Source organism: Balaenoptera acutorostrata, chromosome X (assembly GCF_949987535.1).
Source record: "Balaenoptera acutorostrata chromosome X, mBalAcu1.1, whole genome shotgun sequence".
Lineage (NCBI taxonomy): Eukaryota > Metazoa > Chordata > Mammalia > Artiodactyla > Balaenopteridae > Balaenoptera > Balaenoptera acutorostrata.
This window is the reverse complement of record NC_080085.1, coordinates 90,796,586-90,815,216: the sequence shown is the minus strand read 5'-3', so window position 1 is coordinate 90,815,216 and position 18,631 is coordinate 90,796,586. Positions and strand designations below refer to the sequence as shown.

Here is an 18,631-nt window from a genome sequence, read left to right as displayed (position 1 = left end):
CCAAGGGTGAGACCAGAGTTACTCTAGATCTCAATCAATAATCCTATGTCCCTAGCCACAGTCATTGGTTCAAGATTGGGCCTGAGTCTTTATATCTTTGAGTCACTGGATCAACTAACCTAAAGTCTCCTCTACCTCTGGGCTCTCAGTTATATAAGCAAATGTATTTCCTTATCGTATACACAAAAGTGGATTTTACTTTCTGTTACTTGTAACTTTGTTACTTACTGCTATATATGTTTTTGAAGATATGTTATCAGGTGAGTGTAAGTTCAGAATTTTTAAACTTCTTAATACGTTTTCTTTTATGATTTGATAGTGGCCTTCTTTGTTGCAATTGCTTGATGCCTATTTTGCCTGATAGTAATACAAATTAACCACGTTTCTTTCAGTTTTACTGATCATTGGTATTTTTTACCATCACTTTATTTTCATCCTTTCTGACAGTCTACTCTACCTGCTTCATGACCTACTGAAACACGTTCATAATGCCTGTATTAGACTGTTCAGACTGCCACAACAAAAATACCACAGACTAAGTGGCTTAACAACAGAAGTTTGTTTCTCACAGTTCTGGAGGCTGGAAGTACAAGATCAAGGTGTGAGCAGGGGTGATTTCTTCTAAGGCCTCTCTCCTTGGCTTGAAGATGGCCATCTTCTTGCTGCTTTTTCACGTGGTTGTCCCTCTGTGTGTACACACTTCAGCTGTCTCTCTGTGTGTCCTAAACTCCTCTTCTTATAAGCACACCAGTCAGATGGGATTAACGTATCCCCTAAGAGCCTTAAATTAACTTAATCACCTTTTAAAGGCCCTATCTCCAAATCCAGTCACATTCTGAGGCACTGCTAATTAGGGCTTCAGTATATGAATTTTGGGAGAACACAGTTCAGTCAATAACAAAACCTAATGTTAAGATGACGTTATCATAGAAAACAAGAGAGCAGAGGCAGGAACAATGATGCGGAGCAGGCAGGAGGATGGTATGTTAGGCTTTCATTTTCCTATAGCTTCTCCAGTTCCTAAAATTCTCTAATGACCAATGAATCCCAGGCATTTGACTGAGAAATTTGCATTGCTACTACCTCAGCCTGGACCTAAATGATGGGAACGAGTATTCCACACTAGTTAATAGCTCACAGCTTAAAATCTAACACTTTCCTATCATCAATAGATCTGCTGTTTTCTTCCAAGATACTTGACCCTTCTTAACCTCAGCTTCTTAATTAGATACAGAGATAAAATAATTAGTCATACAACCCCAACTGTGAGAATTCAATGAAATTGAGATATACTTCTGCACATAATCAGGGCTGTTTGCTGGGTGGAAGGTTTGGAAAGCTGTTTCCTCAGCCATTTATGCAGAGAATGTTCAGGTTCATTCTATTCTCACAGCTCTATATTCTAGGTCATGCCACAGCATTGTCTATGAGACATGCAGAAGGGGAAAGGTTGCTTCTGTGCACTGGGGTTAGACCTTTTGGGGGCCCAATTATCTCACCAAGTACCTCCCTTACTCTTTAGCAACCAGAGCCACTTGCAGTTCTCTATTTCGACTCCTAATCTTCAGGAAGACAGAGACATTGCCTGAAATTTTTCATGGTTCTATCTTCCCTTTTTAGCACTAATCTTGACATGCACTAGGTGCATGAATGAATGAATAAGTGGATGAATGATAGTTATATTCCAGACATATATCTTTCTTCTCTGACAGTTAGTAGCCCCTGGCAGGCCAGCGCCTTAGCCTTATAGCTAAGTCCAGTGGTTAGGACGCGGCGCTCTCACTGCAAGGGGCCCAGGTTCGATCCCCGGTTGGGGAACTAGGATCCTGCAAGCTGCGCAGCACAGCCAAAAAAAAAAAAAAAAAATTATACCTCAGTGAAGTTGGTTTTTAATATGTCTTTGTATCCCTTCCAGAATCTAGAGCTGTGTCATGCTCATATGTGGAATCAACCTGTATTTTCAGATTGAACTGTACAGTTGGGTTTTTCATTTCTTTGCTTGCATGCTTGTTTTTTTGTTTTGTTTTGGGTTTTTTTTTTGCCACAGCCAAGAATATTCTCAGGATCTCCTGACTTATACATCCAACCACATGCTCCCCACCCAGATTTTTCATAGGCTCCACAAACGACATGGTCAAAACAGAACTGTCAGTTTCCTGGCATTGCACCGAAACTGGTCCTCCATTCACTTCCCCATCGAAGAAAACCGCCCTAACCCAGCTGCAAAAATCCACATTCCAAGGGACACACTTAATCCCTCTCTATCCCTTACCACAAACGTGAACTTCACCAACAAGTTCAGTACTTCCGAGATACATCTCATTTCAAACCCCATCTCACCCCTTCCATTGCTACGACTGTGGTCTACGAGACTGTCACCTCTCACTGTCATGTGTGTAGTAGCCTCCTAATCTTGTCTCTTGATCTTACAGTTGCTCTATTTCAGTCTGTCCTCCAAAGAACATTTAGAATGAGCTTTAATAAAGTAGATGATAATAGTAACTTCCCTTCCTTTCAGAAAGCACCCAATGGCTCCATCATAATAAGAACAAAACCCAGAGTCCTTACCATGGCCCACAGGACCTTCTGTTATTGGGCCCCTCCTATCATACTCACCTCATTTTCTAACACTGTCCTCCCAATACACACTGGCATACAAGCTGTTCCCTAAAACTGCCAAGCTTGCCCATATCTTAGGGCCTTTCGTCTTGCTCTTCCCTCTGCCTCGAGGGCTCAGCTCCTATATCTTCCCACTGCTGACTGTGTACTTGTTGTTATTTGAATATTAAATCTAAGTTACGTCTTCAGAACATCCTTCCTTGCCTTCCCCACCCTAGTCATTCTCTGTCACATTTTCCCATATTATTTTCTTAATGGCTCTTAAACCTTGAGTGTATCAACCCCTGTAGAATGTGAGCTCCATGAGAACCATGACCCTGTCTGTCAGGTTCTCTGATTTATCTCCCGTGCCTATCACAGTGCCTCACATATCATTGGTAACCAATAAATATTTGTTGAATGAATGAATGAGTGAGTGAATGACGTAGATTAAACATGCTAAGTTGTGAGGACTCAGGCATAGTCTGGGACATGGGATTTGGGAGGATGGGAGAGTGAGCTCAGGTGTCCCTGAAGCAGCAGTTTTGTTTGAACCCATGAAAACTGTGGTTGGAAAACTGGGTAGAAAGGACATGATAATTGAGGTAGTGCTTCTAGCTGCCTTGGGTATGAAAGTGTAGCATATGTTCTATACCAATTCTCCTTCTTTCTTAATAAAAGAATCCCAAATTTATTTGGTACAGTAATGTTTCCAGTAAAAGACCACATTTATAGCCTGCTTTGCAGCCAACAATGGTCACATGACCAACTTCTACCTAATGAGGTGATGGCAGAAGTGTTGTATAGTAGTTCCAGGAAGGTAGCTAAAAGGGAGATGAATTTCTCAGACCAAGGTATTTCTCATACCATCTGTTGTGGACTGAACTGTGGCCTACCCAAATTCATATGTTGAAGCTTTAACCCCCAGTACCTCAGAATGTGACTGTGTTTGAAGATAGGGCCTTTAAAGAGGTGATTAAACTAAAATGAGGCCGTTAGGGTAGACACTAATCCAATATGATTGGTTTCCTTATAAGAGGAGCTTAGGACACATAAAGAGATACCAGGGTGTGTATGCACAGAGGGACAGCCATGTGAAGAAGGAGTAAGAAGGAGGCCATTTGCAAGCCAAGGAGAGAGGCCTCAGAAGAAACCAAACCTGTGAACACCTGGATCTTGGACTTCCAACCTTTAAAACTGTGAGAAATAAATTTCTGTTGTTTAAGCTACTCAGCCTGTGGTATCTTGTTATGGCAGCCATAGCAAACTAATACACCGTCAGATAAGGTTTTCAATTTTGACAGCTCATTAGAATCAACTGAGGTGAACCTTAAAGATACTGATGACTGGGCTTACCCCTAGAGGCTCTGATTCAGTTGGTTGAATCTGAGCATTAGAGGGGATCCTAATGGATATCCAGAGTTGAAAACCACATGTCTAGGAGAGTAGTTTTTTGCACTCCATTGAGCAGGCTGAGAGTGATGAATCTAGCATCGTTTAGAAGGCATCCCCCTGTATCTCCCTCCTTCCACTGTTTTTCCTCTGCCCCACATCCCCCTTCTTTTTCTGCCGTATCCAGATCTCCACAGATGGACCCAGAGATGCCCCCACCTCTTAATCCTGTTCCATATCCAAGTTCCGTCCTAATTTGAGGAACATTTAATAGCTTCAGCCCCACTTCTGCCCTCCCTGTCAAGAAAAGTGAGTCTCGAGGGGCCTCATATTCTCTTACTCTGCCTGTTAGCCAGAGCCAGGGCAGCTCTCTATAGAGATAACTTCTTGCCTCTTAATCCAATTATGAAATGGATGAAAGACGTGAACAGAGGGCAAATAGGCTTAGGAAAAGCTATTCAACATCTTTAGCCATCATGGAAATGCAAATTAAAAGCACAATGAAATATTAAACCCCCCTATCAGAATGGCTGAAAAAAACAGTGACAAAACCAAATGCAGACAACACTGGATAAACTGAGTCACTCATACATTGCCAATGGGAATGCAAAATGGTACAGGTCGTCTGCAAAACAATGTGGCAGGGTTTTCAGAACGAAATATGCAATTACCATATGATACAGCAGTTGCACTCTGGGCCGTTTACCCAGAGAAATGAAAATTTATGTTTACACAAAAACCTTTACATGAAGTTCATCACAGTTTTACTCACAATAGTTAAAAAGTGGAAATAGCCCAGATGTCTTTCAACGGGGGAATGGCTAAACAAACTGTGGTACATTCACACCATGGAATCCTATTCAGCAATACAAAGGAACAGACTATAGACCCACTTTACAACTTGGATGGATCTCAGGAGAGTTATGCTGAGTGAAAGAAATCCATTCCTAAAGATAATATACTATATGATTCTATTTCTATGACATTTAGGAAATTATAATAGTGTCTGACAGAGTTTAGGGATGTGGGATCAGGAAGAAGGTGGGTGTGGCTATAAAGGCTAACATGAGGGAAACGTGTGGTGATGAAACAGTTTTTGATCTTGTTTGTGGTGATAGTTAGAACACCTACATAGCTGGTAAAAGTGCATGGAATTATATATATAAGTATTATTCACAGGTGTTCTAACACACAAATGAGTGCATGTAAAATGGCGAAATTGTAGTAAGCTCAGTGGACTGTACCAATGTCCATTTCTTAGTTTCGATACTGTACTAAAGTAATACAAGGTGTTATTATTAGGAGAAGGTGAGTGATGGGTATACATGACCTCTCTACACATTTTTTTGCAACTTTTGGTAAATCAATAATTATTTCAAAGTAAATAAGTTAAAAAAACAACATAGGAGTTGTGGGGAAAATAGTGTTAGTTACACAACCTAAGAACCTAATAAAAATGTTAGCACAGTTTTAGACCTGTTAAAGGATTAAGAATACCATAATTATTAGAGTAAATATGGTACTTTACTTGCTAAATACGTTCTATTTGTTTATAGAAGTGAACATCAGAACGGTCACAACTTGTGAGTACTGAAGTGGTGGAGAGAAGGTTATCAGGAGGCAAAGCTTGGATTTTAGGGTAGTCCAGGAATGGAGTCCTTACTCTGTAATTTTCAAGCACTGTATAGGTCGGCTATAAATGCTAGAGACTGCCAGGGATGATGTGGGAGATGGGACCTTTTGGTCCTGGCCCCACTAACTCATGGTTGGGTCAGGGGAAGAGCAATCCAAGACACACAACATACAATGTGCAATGTTACTCTTTAATAAAGATAAACAAGGATCATGCGTGGGAAAAATACAGAACAACTGGCAGGCCTACACGGTAAACTTTGGTTTCCTGATTAGCTGGACGGCAAGCTTAGTCATGGATATGGCTTCAGTTAAGAGAAGAGAGGTAACAAATATGAGGAGGATGAAAATGACATCTAAAGGCTCATTTGCAGAGTTTTGTTCTCAAGATCCCAGGTCAGTGGATGAGGGTCTCATCTCAAAATTCATCTGGAATCTTGCCCTTGGGCTGAAGAAAGTAAAGAGAAAGAATTGGGATGTCAGCAGAGCCAGCAGCCGTTGAGTTTCAACCCCAGGGCACCTGACTTCTGTCCGCCTTCACCTTCCTGAAACCCTAGAGGTCTATTTCTTCTTATCTCTGAATTCTCAGAATTGACTTTTTAATGAGTAAAGAATTTTTTAGTTCTGGTATAGTCTAGTCATCGTACTGAAAGCACCTGTAGTGGGGGAGGATAGATGACCTCCCTTAGGACCAAACTGGAGACACTTGACCACACAACGTCACAGCTAAATCTATGCTACAACAGCACGCCTTCAAGTTTACCAACATGTATGTACCAGAATGAGCAGATGCCACAGCATGTAATGCTGAAAAAGAAGTGAAAAGGTAAATGCCTATCAATAATAGCTTATGGCTTCCTGGAATTCAATTGTTTAATATATTGATCTTAGAAAGAATAATGTAGCTTCACATATACTGAGAGGAAATGCTGGTACTAATAATAAACAAAAGAAGTTTCAAAACAGTATATAAGATAGGAAACCTGTATTTTATAATACATGGAAAGGTATTAGTATGAAATTAGGGAATTTCTCACAACTAAACGTTTGTAAGAAAAAAATAGATGTAAAATAATTACCTTCAAGTTCCCATTAATCACCCCTCTACTCCTCCCAGCTCCCACCTATGCCCACGCAAACCCAGCACTCACTTCTGAGATCACTAGAGGTTCACCTCAGGTGGGATGGAGGACGCCTGCATGATGTCCTGCTGCTCCTGGGAGAGGGTGTGCATGGAGCTGGAGGTGGGCGTAGGCGCTGGGATGGAGAACACACTCTGGGTCTCACTGGGGCTGGCGTCCCTCACAAACAGCTCGTCATTCACAATGCACAGACTGAAGGAAAAATGGGCCCTCAGACTACACCTGGATGGACACCCACACCCCCAATATTGACTCTGCTCCCACTGGCACTCAGCAAACAGGTTCCTCCCACGCCCCTCCTGTGTCTGTCTCCCAGGTTCCTTGACTGGTACCTCTGGCCCTCCCCACAGAGCCCACCTTTGGAGAGACTGTCTACCACCTTCACTCGATTTATAGGTTTATCCCCAACCCACGGGCAATTTCGCATTTACCCTTTACCACAGCCCAAGGGGTGGACGCTCTGATCCCCATTCTCGGAAGAAGACACTGAGTCACAGAGAGGTCATGTGACTTGACCAAGGTCACACAGCGAGTGAGTGTTGGGTCAAGGAGAGAACGCATAGGCTGATTCCAGAGCCCATGCTCTTCTTAACCACTAGGCTAGACTGCTCCTGGGATCTCCCTGCTGGCTTTCCACAATACCGAGTAAACCTAAGGTCTGCGCCACCACATTCCCACGCCCCTGAGCGCAGGCGGGGATGGGCATTCCCGCTCACAACAGGGCTCTCACCTGGAGTAGCTGGCAGGGGTAGTGATGAAGGTCCGGGTGAAAGCACGCACACAGTCCTGAGAACTTCCTTCCACTTCAACAGCAAACAAACAACAGTACCCCTTAGAGCCACACGTGCTGTACACGCTCAACCGGCGGTCCCCAGTCAGGCTGTGACTGGACACTCATGCTGAGAGTGCAGTTGTTCACGGGGGCCAGGGTGTCGGCAATGGGGAGGGCAACTATAGGAGCAGTCTGCGCCCAGTGACAGGGCCCCTGACAACCACTACACAAGTTCACGGGATGCGTTTTTCACAGCCGCCCAAGAGGTGGATACTACTACCCCATTTTGCAAATGAGGAAACTGAGAGGTTAAGTAACAGCCCAAGTTCTCAGAGTAAGTATCTGGGATGAGAGCCACCAAACTCCACAGCCTGTGTCCCCAACGCCCAGGGTGTGCAGGGCAGACAGGCATGGACACAGCTCAGACCTGGATTGTCTGTGGGAAGCCTGAGGGCTGGAGAACACTGTGGGGAAGGGGAGGGGAGGGGAGGGGAGGGGAAGGGAAGGGAAGGGGTCAGGGAAGCTGGGTGGTTCTGGGAGTGAGCCTGGCCAGGGGGAGGCAGCAGTGGGGCATCTGGGGAGGGGATCTACACACACTCACCTTCCTTGAACACCCCGCTGACGGAGAAGCAGAGCATCGTTTCCTGAAAGGGAAGAGCCCAGGCGCCCAGTCACCACCTGCACCTCCTACCCACCTGCGGCTTCCTGGGCCCGCCCGAGGGAGGAAGCAGGCGCTCACCGTCTGGGACCACGTGTCCACCACGAAGGAGCTTAAGTCATGCTGAGTCTTGGGCAACACACAGAGGGTGTGCACAATGACACGATTTGTGTGCTTCAGCAGCTGGACCCGCAGGTCTGTGAGGGGAGGGGAAGCGAGCGAAGGTCAGGGGCTGCCACACCCTGGGCCCTATGATTGACCCCTTCACCGCCCTTTCCCACCCAGTCTTCCCATCACACACTCACAGGGGTCCGAGAGCTTCTTCATATTCCGGCTGTCCTTGAAGTACTCGCACAAGCTGCTTCTAGGAGACAAAGAGCAACAGTGGGTGGTGGGTGTTTGCAGGAGCTGGCCTGTGTCTGCTGGGGAGGCACACGGCCCAGGAGCAGAGCCTGTGCTGTGATACTCACGGGGCTGGGTCCTCGGGGTGGAAGGGAATGGTCAGGGAGAAGTAGGCCCTGTGGTGATAAGCACCCACGAGACACTGTCGGTCTCCATAGTCATGGATCAAGTAGAACCTGAGGGGGGAGCAATAAGGACAGTCTACCTCTGTGGTCTGGACCTCACATGAGACTCGGAAACTCCCCTGAGTAGACCTGTGCTTAGGTGGCCTCACCTGTCCTCGCCCTCCCCCCTTGCTCAGCTTCCCAGAGGTACTTACTGCTGCAGGAATTGCAGGACTTGTCTCTTCAGCTTATCAGATCCAAAGTAGCTGCCCTGGAATCAAATGGCATTTGAGACTATGCAGTGGATAAAGCCTCCCTGCAACACCCCAAATGTTGTTTGATCCTCTTCCTCACCTTGCAGGGCTTTACTTCGTAGGGAGTGTCAACCTCAACGGTAACTGGTGACGGTAACTCCTGGCCATCCTGGAAAAGGGAAGAGGAAGTCAGGAGTGGAGACCAGGGGAGTGGCCCTGGATGATCCGGGAAAAGGATGGGCCCAGGAGGGTGAGGGTCAGAGGTCAGGTGTGAAAGGGCCCTGGAAATTCCATGGGAAAGCTTACACTGGATGTCTTCATCATGAGGTCCTGGAAGTCTCTAGTGTTATATTCAACTTGTGTGTGTGCGTGTGTATATTTATGGGTATTTTTCCAGCAAGTCTAACCATGTCATTTTCAGGAGTCCATGTCCCCCAAAATGGTTAAGGTTCTGATGCTAATATGTGATCTAGGCAAGACCCAAAGGGCTTGAGGGCAGGTGCAGAGGCCACCGACATTCATAAGAGACAATGATTTACATAGGCACTTACCAGGCGTAACAACTTCGGGAAATATTCTCTGATGGCCCTGTCCAAAACCAAAAATAGAGAAGAGGTGGTTGATAGTTCAAGGCTGCAATGCTTCCTTTGAGTGAAAACAGTCATACCATAAACAGAGATCAGTGTGTTCTGGCCCATCCAGCAGCGCCCTTTGCCCACCTCTGCTTCTGATTTTAAGGGTTTTCGGTCCACTTCCCTGTTGAGCACTGAGCATCTGTCAGCTTACTGTCTGAAAGGCACTGTCTCCTCATCTCTCTCAATACCTTCACTTTAATATTCCTTCCCTCCCTCCCTTCCTCTCCTTCGCCTGGGTAGCTTCCACCCAGGCTACTCGCACTCCCTTCTCCAGTGCCACAGGGAGCAGCATTTCAAACCCATACTGCAGGGCTTCCTTCTCCTCCCTTCCTTCCTCCAGGGCCCCACTGAAGGCTGTGGGGAGAAGAGGGAATGGGGTGGGAGCCCGGGGCTCTGCTACCTCACTGGGGGTCCAGCACTCTGGCAAGACCCGGACACCCCCCAGGGATGGCCCAGGATGCTGGGCCAGGGAGGTGAGTGAGGTGGGGCTCAGGGAGGGAGATGGAGGGGATGAAGGCAGAAAGGGAGTGAAGGTAGGAGGGGAGAGATGAGAGAGACATAGGGGCACAGAGACAAGGGAGAGAGAGAAAACAAAGGGAAGGGAAAGGAGCTCTCCCGTGGTCGGGGTCAGGGAAGAAGAGAGAAGAAAGGGGAAACGGCGCCCCTGTTGCGGCTCTTCACCTGCCCCAGAATCGCCCAGACACACCAGGTAGGAATGGAAAATATGCCCATGTTGGGCTGGGGCCCCACTGGATGCTGGTTGAAACTTTGTCACCTGTGTGAGTTCAGCCAGACTTGGGCATGGGAACCAGGGCCACCGTGGGGGCACATCTCCCCCAGAATGAGGAAAGGGTCAGGTCCCAGCTCAGTATGGGGCTGAGGATCCGTGGCCCACTCTTATGATCACCGTCTTCTCTCCTGATGACCCCTGCACCTGTCTGAGTTCGTTCTTTATCTGAGGAACCGTACCTGTCTCAGGCTGCCCAGGGCTCCTGTGAAGGACCAGATGGGATGACGTGACGTGTGCAGGGAGGGATGGAAAGTGCCCCTGAGAGCCCTGTCCTTCTGTCTCCTCTACCACCTCTGCCCTCTGCCTTCCACTCCTGCCTCAGGAAGCCCTCTGATCACTGGCGGGGGCCCACGTCTGGCCCCTTGACTCAAGGAGCCCTGCTTTTTCCCAAGGAGGGTCCAGCTCCTGGCATTGGGCCAGCAGAATGGATGTCATGACAGCAGCCACCCACGGCCTCAGCCCTCAGCATGGCGCAGGAAAGCCCCCATGTCAACCTGGGAGACGAGGGGGGACCCCTTTGGAGGAAGGGGAAGAGGGCCCCTCTCAGAACGGGGGAGGCAAACGCCATCTCAGCACGAAGAAGGAAGGCTTCTCTCAGCAAGAGGCCCTGGACTGGAGGACCCTTCTCAGTCCAGGGCGCCAGCATCTGGATCAAGGCTGGTCGCTCCTGGTCCTGGTGAGGAGGAGAAGCCCTGCTTCCTGCGGCACACTCTTGGGAGGCCTTGGCGGAACATAGCTGGGCGCAGAGAGCTGGAAACAGACCCCAGAGCCCCTGCAGAGGTGAGCAGGTCAGGGGAAGGAAACTCCTCACCGGTGATAGGCACAGAGAGAGCAGAAGGTGGGGCCTCTGATCCTCCCAGAAGACCAGGGCTGCCACCTTTGGCAAAGGGGCACTGTCACAGATAGTCTAGGCTCCCACGGGTGAAGGTCACCAGGAAGGGTGACAGGGTGTTCACACTGACCTTACATAGGTGGACTGGTCGGGGAAGGTGCCACACAATGGGTTCCCTTGCAGCCACAGCTCTTCAAGCTTCAGCCCTTTAATCTTCCTCAACTCCCACAGATACTTCAGCTGAGAAATATGGGGCGGAAGAGGGAAAAGGAATCCCAGGGAAAGAGGGACATCCGGCTCTCTGCACCCCCAGCGCCCTCCCTCCCCAACAGGTACCTTCACCTGCCTCCTGTCATCACTCTGATGGCCACTAACACGCCCCCTCCCCACTCTCAACCCAACTTTGATCTGGCTCCCTCTTCTCACCTTATTTTTGGAGAGGTTCAGGATCTTGACCGTGGGGGCCATCTGTATAATGTCAGACAGGCCATCCAGCTGGTACAGTTTGTTGCTGCTCAAGTTCAAGGACAACAGCTTTGGGGCAAGAAGAGGTAGAGTGAAGGTTACTATCTAGGACCTTGGAGACAAATCTGCCCTCCACCCAATCTCTTCCACCCCCTACCCTAATACCAGCACTGGGCCTACAGCCTCACCTCAGGGAAATTCTTTTTGATGATCTGCAGGGTGGCAGCCATGCAGCTTCTTTGATTCAGAATTATATCAATATCATGGCCCAACAAGCCTTCAGGAAGGAGATGGGAGGGAATCAGATGGCTGAGTGGGGTCTGGGGTCAGCACCAGCCCCTCCCATGTTACCATCCCTAAGTCTCCCTCCAGGAAGACCCCTCTGCCATCGCCCACCCTAGAATTACTGCTGTCAGCCGTACCTGGGTCAACGCGGAGCCTCCGGAGGTCAAGAGCTTGCTGGGAGACATCAAATCGTTTGCTCAAGGTCAGCTGCGGAGAGAGAGATGGAGAGAGCCGCTCTGAGGCTGTGGCGGTGGCAGGGAAATCAGGGGCGAGGGGGACGGGGGGCTGGAGGAAGGAGAGGTGGGTCTGAGAGCTGGCACACAAAATGCCTTGAGTCTGCATTACTTTTAGCTGCTCCATTTCTTCTGGCTTCAACTTATCCTGCACAGAGTAGGGAGCAGCGGAGGGGCTGACAAACACAGGTATCTGCAGGAAGAAGAGGTGGGGTAAGCACCAGGAACTCTAGTTCCAAGAAGACAACCAGACCCTGGCCTGTACTCCTTCCTTAGGATGAGGTACAGGTAATGCCCGCGACACACACCTTTCGGCTCTCCTCGTCACAAATCTTGTTGCTGACATCCATCAATGCAGAGGCAGTGCTAGCTTCTTGGACAAAGAACTCAGCCCCAGTGTGCATAAAGTGGAACTACAGGGATTGAATGCAACAGCAATAGTATCAGAAGCCAACAGACCCTGCTGAACCAGGTCTCTCTCTCCCCCTTCCCTGTGCCCACGCGTCTGGCTTCGGCATCCTCTCTTACGTCCACTGGAGTGAAGGGGACACTGCAATGGCGCTGGATTGAGTTCATTAGCCATGTCCTGTCATACTTTACCCCATAAGGAATCTAGGATGAAAAGAAGGGATGGGAGAGAGGACAGACAACAGGGAATTTAGGCTGGAGGACGAACCTTTTCCTGTTCTTTTCCGGCCTTCTACTGAGCTTGACAGGGTTTCTAAAGAAGGGACCACTGGCATGATTTCTTATGGGTGTGTGTAATATGGATTTCCTAAATACTCTTTCTCTCCAGTCAAGCTCTCTTCCAAATAATCAAGGTGTCAGAGATGATCTTCCTTTTATAAATTTCCAGGAGATCCTACCCAGTGCAGACACTGCTTGCCCCTCAGACAAGGTCTCCAGAGGCTCGACCCTCCATCTCCCACACTCAGCTTGCCAAACTGAGACCTCCAATGTGGAGTTGCTCCATATCCTTGGCAGTAGTTTCCATCTTTGCTCTGAGACAGGCTCCTCTGTTCTCCTCACAGTCAGCCTGTTCCCTTTACACTGCTTCTCTGAATCTGCCCTTAGATGAACAAGATTGTTAACTCCTGGTCATAAAAAGGACAGCTTACAAGCTGTCCCCAGTGAAATAAACCAGCATCTCAACATGAGCCCAACACAACTCCCCCTGACTTTTCTCTCCTGCACATTCCATACATTTTTCAGGATACTCACGGTGACCCTGAACCAGCTCCCTGGGGTTCCATCTTGTGTGTTCTCCCGCATTTCTCTCTCCAGAGGTTTTCTGTTTCCCCACACAGTCATATGCATGTGGCCTTCACTGTGCCATCCCACTGTCCTCTCGTTGCCTGGGATGGTACAGGGAGAGCTGCAGGGGGGATGTGGAGAGAAGGAGGGTGAGTGGCCATACGTGCTAAGAAAGTCTTCTGTACACCCTCGTCTCTTTGACACCAGCACTACAATTAGGATTGCTCAACCATTATTTCACTTCTAGCATGCTTCAGTTTTGCAGTGACAGAAGAAAAACAAGTCCACGGAGAGTGAGAGAGGTGCATAGTCCCAGGGGCTGCTGTGTACAAACCCTGCTGCCTGGTCACTTACTGTCTTACTTCGGGGTCCTCCTGGACATCCCTCTTCACCACGTTTCCATCATCCTCCTGGAGGTGTGAGGGCTGAGGCTCACCCCCACCGTGTTCATAATGAGGGCTCCTCTTGCCAGAATTACCTGGGAAAGAACTACAACCTTTCTTTCTTCCTTGAGGTGGTCTACCACCATCACTGTATTCTGAAAAGAGGAACAAAAATACAAGTTTGAAGACACATCTGTGGTGCACTTTCCGTGTACCATGTCTTAGGTAACAGGATGGTAGGGCAGGCAAAGTGCCAACTTGGCCTAAGGGACCAATCCCACAAACCTCAGAAAGGACAATCTTCTGCCTGTGCAGAGAGCACAGTCTTACCCAACAGATGGCACTATCAGGGGAAGAATCGAGGAGGAGCAGGATGAGGAAGAGGAGGACAAGGAGGAGAAAGAGGAAGGAGAAGGAGGAGGGAGGAGAGGACAACTGCCTTGAAACTTTTAACACAGTGGAGCAGGACTGATAAGGAACCGAGGTGTATGCGTCCATGGGTTAGACTGGACACCAGTCATATATGTACCAGGAAGGCACCCGAATCTTGCCTTCTCTCAGGACTTTCCAACAACCACACCAATACCTCTCTCGTGCTTCCCAAATCCAATCAGCCACCACACCGATTCCACTAACAACCAGCAAGCTAGCTGGACTTCCTTTGCCAGTGCACTAGGAGCTTTAATGTCAGGTGGCACTGATGTCACAGCCTCCTGAACTGTCTCCCTCCCTCCAGCTTTGCCCTGAACAATACTCTGTTTGCAAGAGCCAGGGTGAGCTCTCTTTTGGGCCAGCCTGAAATGCCTTTCAGTTCAGCAGGCAACTCTTCCTCACTTCAGCTCTTCTATAACAAGGGTGTGAATGATAACCTGGAATGATGTGTCAGCCACCATTTCCAAGTGTTTAGGGATTCTTCTTTTTGTTTTCTATTACTGGTTTCTAATTTGATTCCATCGTGGCCAGGGAATACACTCTGGGAGATTTCAATTCTTCTTTTTTATTTTTATTTTTTTTAAATAAATTTATTTCTTTATTTATGGCTGCGTTGGGTCTTCGTTGCTGCACACGGGCTTTCTCTACTTGCGGCTAGCAGGGGCTACTCTTCGTTGCGGTGCACAGGCTTCTCGTTGCAGCGGCTTATCTTGTTGCGGAGCATGGGCTCTAGGCGCGCAGGCTTCAGTAATTGTGGCACGTGGGCTCAGTAGTTGAGGCGCATGGGCTTAGCTGCTCCGCAGCATGTGGGATCTTCCTGACCAGGGCTCGAACCTGTTTCCCCTGCACTGGCAGGCGGATTCTTAACCACCGCACCACCAGGGAAGTCCCTCAGTTCTTGTTGAATTTACTGAGGCTTGTCTGATGGTCGAGGAGATGGTCTAACTTGGTGAATGTTACAGAGACCCTCAGGGAAAAAAACTGTACTCTGCTGTTGTTGGGCAGACTGTTCTATTTATGTCATGCAGATCTCGTTAGTTTCCTGTGTTATTCAGGTCTCCTATATCCTTGTTGATTTTCTCTCTGGTAATTCTGTCACTTGCTAAGACGGAGGTGGGTGTGGAAGGCCCCCACTGTAATTATAGATCTGGCTCTTTCTCCTTTCAGCTCCACCAGTTTTTGCTTCATGTACTTTGAGGCTCTGTTGTTTGGTGCGTACACATTTAGGATCTTTATGTCTCCCTGGTGTACTGATCCTTTCATCATTCTGTAAGGCCTCTCTTTGGCTCTTGTTCATTTTCTTTACTCTGACATCTACTGTACTGGATACTGAACCAACAGGCACGCTTAGAAAGTGTCCTGGGTATACCTCACCTTATATTCACTCCTAGGAGTTGTGTTGCTGTTCACCCCTCCGCCCACAAATTCTCCCCTCCAACATATCTAATTCACCATGGGAAAAGATTTGGAAGTTTTTCGGCACCTGCAGAAATAAGATCGTGTCAATTCTCTTCCCCATAGGTGGATTCACTAAGGGTATTTTATTTTTAACACATTCCACTGAAACAGGGAACCAGCAGATAATCATACCAGTGGCTTGTGGGGAGGGAGGATTATGGTAATTACACTGTTAGAAACCAGCTTCCTTTGGGTTGTAATACTTAAGGCTCTCCAGGTTTGTGGGCTGTGCCTTTTGTACATTAACTATTCCATGTTGTCTCAGGGCACGCTTACGAGTAAAGATCCATCCAGGGCTGATCACTCCACGATGGAGTGATTACGACCAGGCCTCAGATGAACTCCTCTGAGGAGCCGTTGCTTTCCCTGTGTGGCCCGCTGTCAGGGCAGTCCTGCTACTCACAACCTTGGGACTTTCCCTGTGTGGCACTGGAAGTGAAAGTAAACACAGATAGGGCATTGGACCCACAAATGCCACTTGCTCGGTCCCCAAACCTCGGAGGGGGCCTGGCGTGCTCTCTTTCTCCCACACTCCACATCCAACTGGTCAGGAAATTCTCTCGGCCCCTCTCTCAAAGTATGTCCAGAAGCCAGCCACTTCTCACCACCTCCATTACCACCACCCTGGCCAAGATACCAACATCTATCTCCTGGACTGTACTGCTGTCCAGCTGGCCCCTCTGCTTTCATCCTGGCTCCCTTACCTGTCTGCTTTCAACCCAGCAGCAGAGCGCAAGTCAAATCATTTCACTCCTCTGCTCAACACCACATAACAATGGTTTGAAGCCCACCAACATGTTCAAAAGCCAGGAGTTCATAATGATACTCATCAACAATAGCAACAACAAAGAGGAACCTTATTGGTGACCTTTGGAGAATGCCAGGCAACCAACTCGTTTTCAGGAAAATCCAGCAATGAAAGGGAAAAATTCACATTTTAAAGGGAGCAGTAAGGGCATGTGGTCTATGTATGGTGTATAGGAAGAGTCAGAGTCATTTGCAAGAACCCACATTCCTTCAGAAATAACGTTGCCAAGGGGAAAGCGTAGAAGGGGGCCAGCTAACAGCTACCGCAGTCCCCCGGCTGACCAACTATGTCGGGTGCCTAAACAGGGCTAGAGACCTCCCTCATCAAGGTGATTCAGACACAAGCAATCTCACACATCGCCTTGTCAAGTACTTGATAGAATAATCCAGTGAAGCCTTGTGGTCCTGGGATTTACTTTGCTGGGAGATATTTGAGAACTGATTAAATCTCCTTCCTCATTAATCGATCTGTTCATACTATGTATTTCTTTACGATTCAGTCTTGCTAGATTGTCTGTTTGGGGGACTTTATCCATTTCTTCTAGGTTTTCCAATTTGTTGGCATACAATTATTCACAGTATTCGCTAATAATCCTTTTAATTTCTGTAGCATCAGTTGTAATGTCCCTCTTTCATTTCTGATTTTAATTATTTGAGTGTCTTCTATTTTTTTTTTCTTAGTGAGTCTAACTAAGGCGTTTGTCAATTTTGTGTAGCTTTAACAAAAAGCCAACTCTTAGTTTCATTTACTTTTCTTCTATTGTTGTTGTATTTCTTCTCTATTTCATTTATCTCTGCTCTTATATATCTCCTTCCTTCTGCTAGTTTTGGCTTTAGTTTATTCTTCTGTTTCTAATTTCTTGAGGTGTAAAGTTACGTTGTTGATTTGAGATCTTTTGTCTTTTCAATGTACACATTTAAAGCTATAAACTTCCTTCTTAGCACACCTTTGCTGCATCCCATAAGTTTTGGTATGATGGACTTTCATTTTAATTTGTCTCAAAGCAGTTTCTAATTTCCTTTGTGACTTCTCCTTTGACCCATTCATTCTTTATGCGTGTGTATGGAGATTCCAAAAAAAATGAAAACTACAACTTCCATATGACCCAACAATCCCACTTCTGGGTATATATCCAAAAGAACTGAAAGTAGAATCCTGAGGAGGTACTTGCACATCTATGTTCATAGCAGCACTATTCACAACAGCCAAGAAGTAGAAACAATTAAAATGCCCATCAATGGATAAATGGATGAACAAATTGTGGTATGTATATATATATATATACAATGGAATATTATTCAGCCTTTTAAAGGAAGGAAATTCTGTCATATGCTACAGCATGGATGAACCTTGAGAACATTACGCTAAATGAAATAAGCCAGTCACGAGAAGACAAATACTGTATGATTCCACTTGCATAAGCTTTCTAGGGACTTCCCTGGTGTTCCCGTGGGTAAGACTCCATGCTCCCATTGCAGGGGGCCCATGTTCAATCCCTGGTCGGGGAACTAGATCCTGCAAGCATGCTGCAACTGAGAGTCCGCATGCCACAGCTAAGAAGCCTGCATGCCACAACTGAGTCCACATGCTGCAACTAAGAAGTCTGCATGCTGAAACTAGAGATCCCGCATGCTGCAACAAACAGCCGGCACAGCCAAAATAATAAATAAATAAATAATTTTTTTAAAAAAGTTGGGAAAACTATAGTAAACAGAGTCCATGGGTTTAAAAAGAAAAGGTATCTAAAGTAGACAGATTCATAGAAGCAGACAGTAGAATGGGGTTACCAGGGACTGGGGGGAAGGGACAAAAGGGAATTGCTGTTTAATGTGTAGAGTTTCAGAATTGAAAGACGAAAAAGTTCTGAAGATTGGTTTCACAACAATGTGAATCAACTTAACAGTACTGAACTGTACACTTAAAAATGGTTATGATGGTAAATTTTATGTTACGCATTTTTACCATAATTTTTAAACCTGTACATTAGAGTGTGATTACTCAAAAGGAAATATTAAGAAAAGTTTTTGTTTGGATATGTAAATACAAACGTAAAGAAGTCAACATAAAGAACACGTGAGAATGTCAACTGTGCTTATGAGTAG

At 47.0% G+C, this 18,631-nt stretch overlaps 1 protein-coding gene across 1 annotated transcript; it reads right to left on the bottom strand.

The window, feature by feature from the left end:
* Positions 1-6,784: 6,784 nt before the first annotated feature.
* Positions 6,785-16,411, bottom strand: LOC130706293 (nuclear RNA export factor 2-like). Its single transcript, XM_057537680.1, has 20 exons — positions 16,217-16,411; positions 14,418-14,586; positions 13,803-13,986; positions 13,416-13,569; positions 12,723-12,806; positions 12,503-12,607; positions 12,307-12,387; positions 12,099-12,168; positions 11,865-11,953; positions 11,638-11,745; positions 11,342-11,451; positions 9,506-9,542; positions 9,055-9,123; positions 8,916-8,971; positions 8,665-8,772; positions 8,500-8,558; positions 8,276-8,391; positions 8,138-8,180; positions 7,495-7,567; positions 6,785-6,956 (listed from the first exon to the last, which is right to left on the bottom strand). The coding sequence occupies exons 1-20, from the start codon at positions 16,409-16,411 to the stop codon at positions 6,785-6,787; spliced, it is 2,082 nt and encodes a 693-aa protein (XP_057393663.1).
* Positions 16,412-18,631: the final 2,220 nt, after the last annotated feature.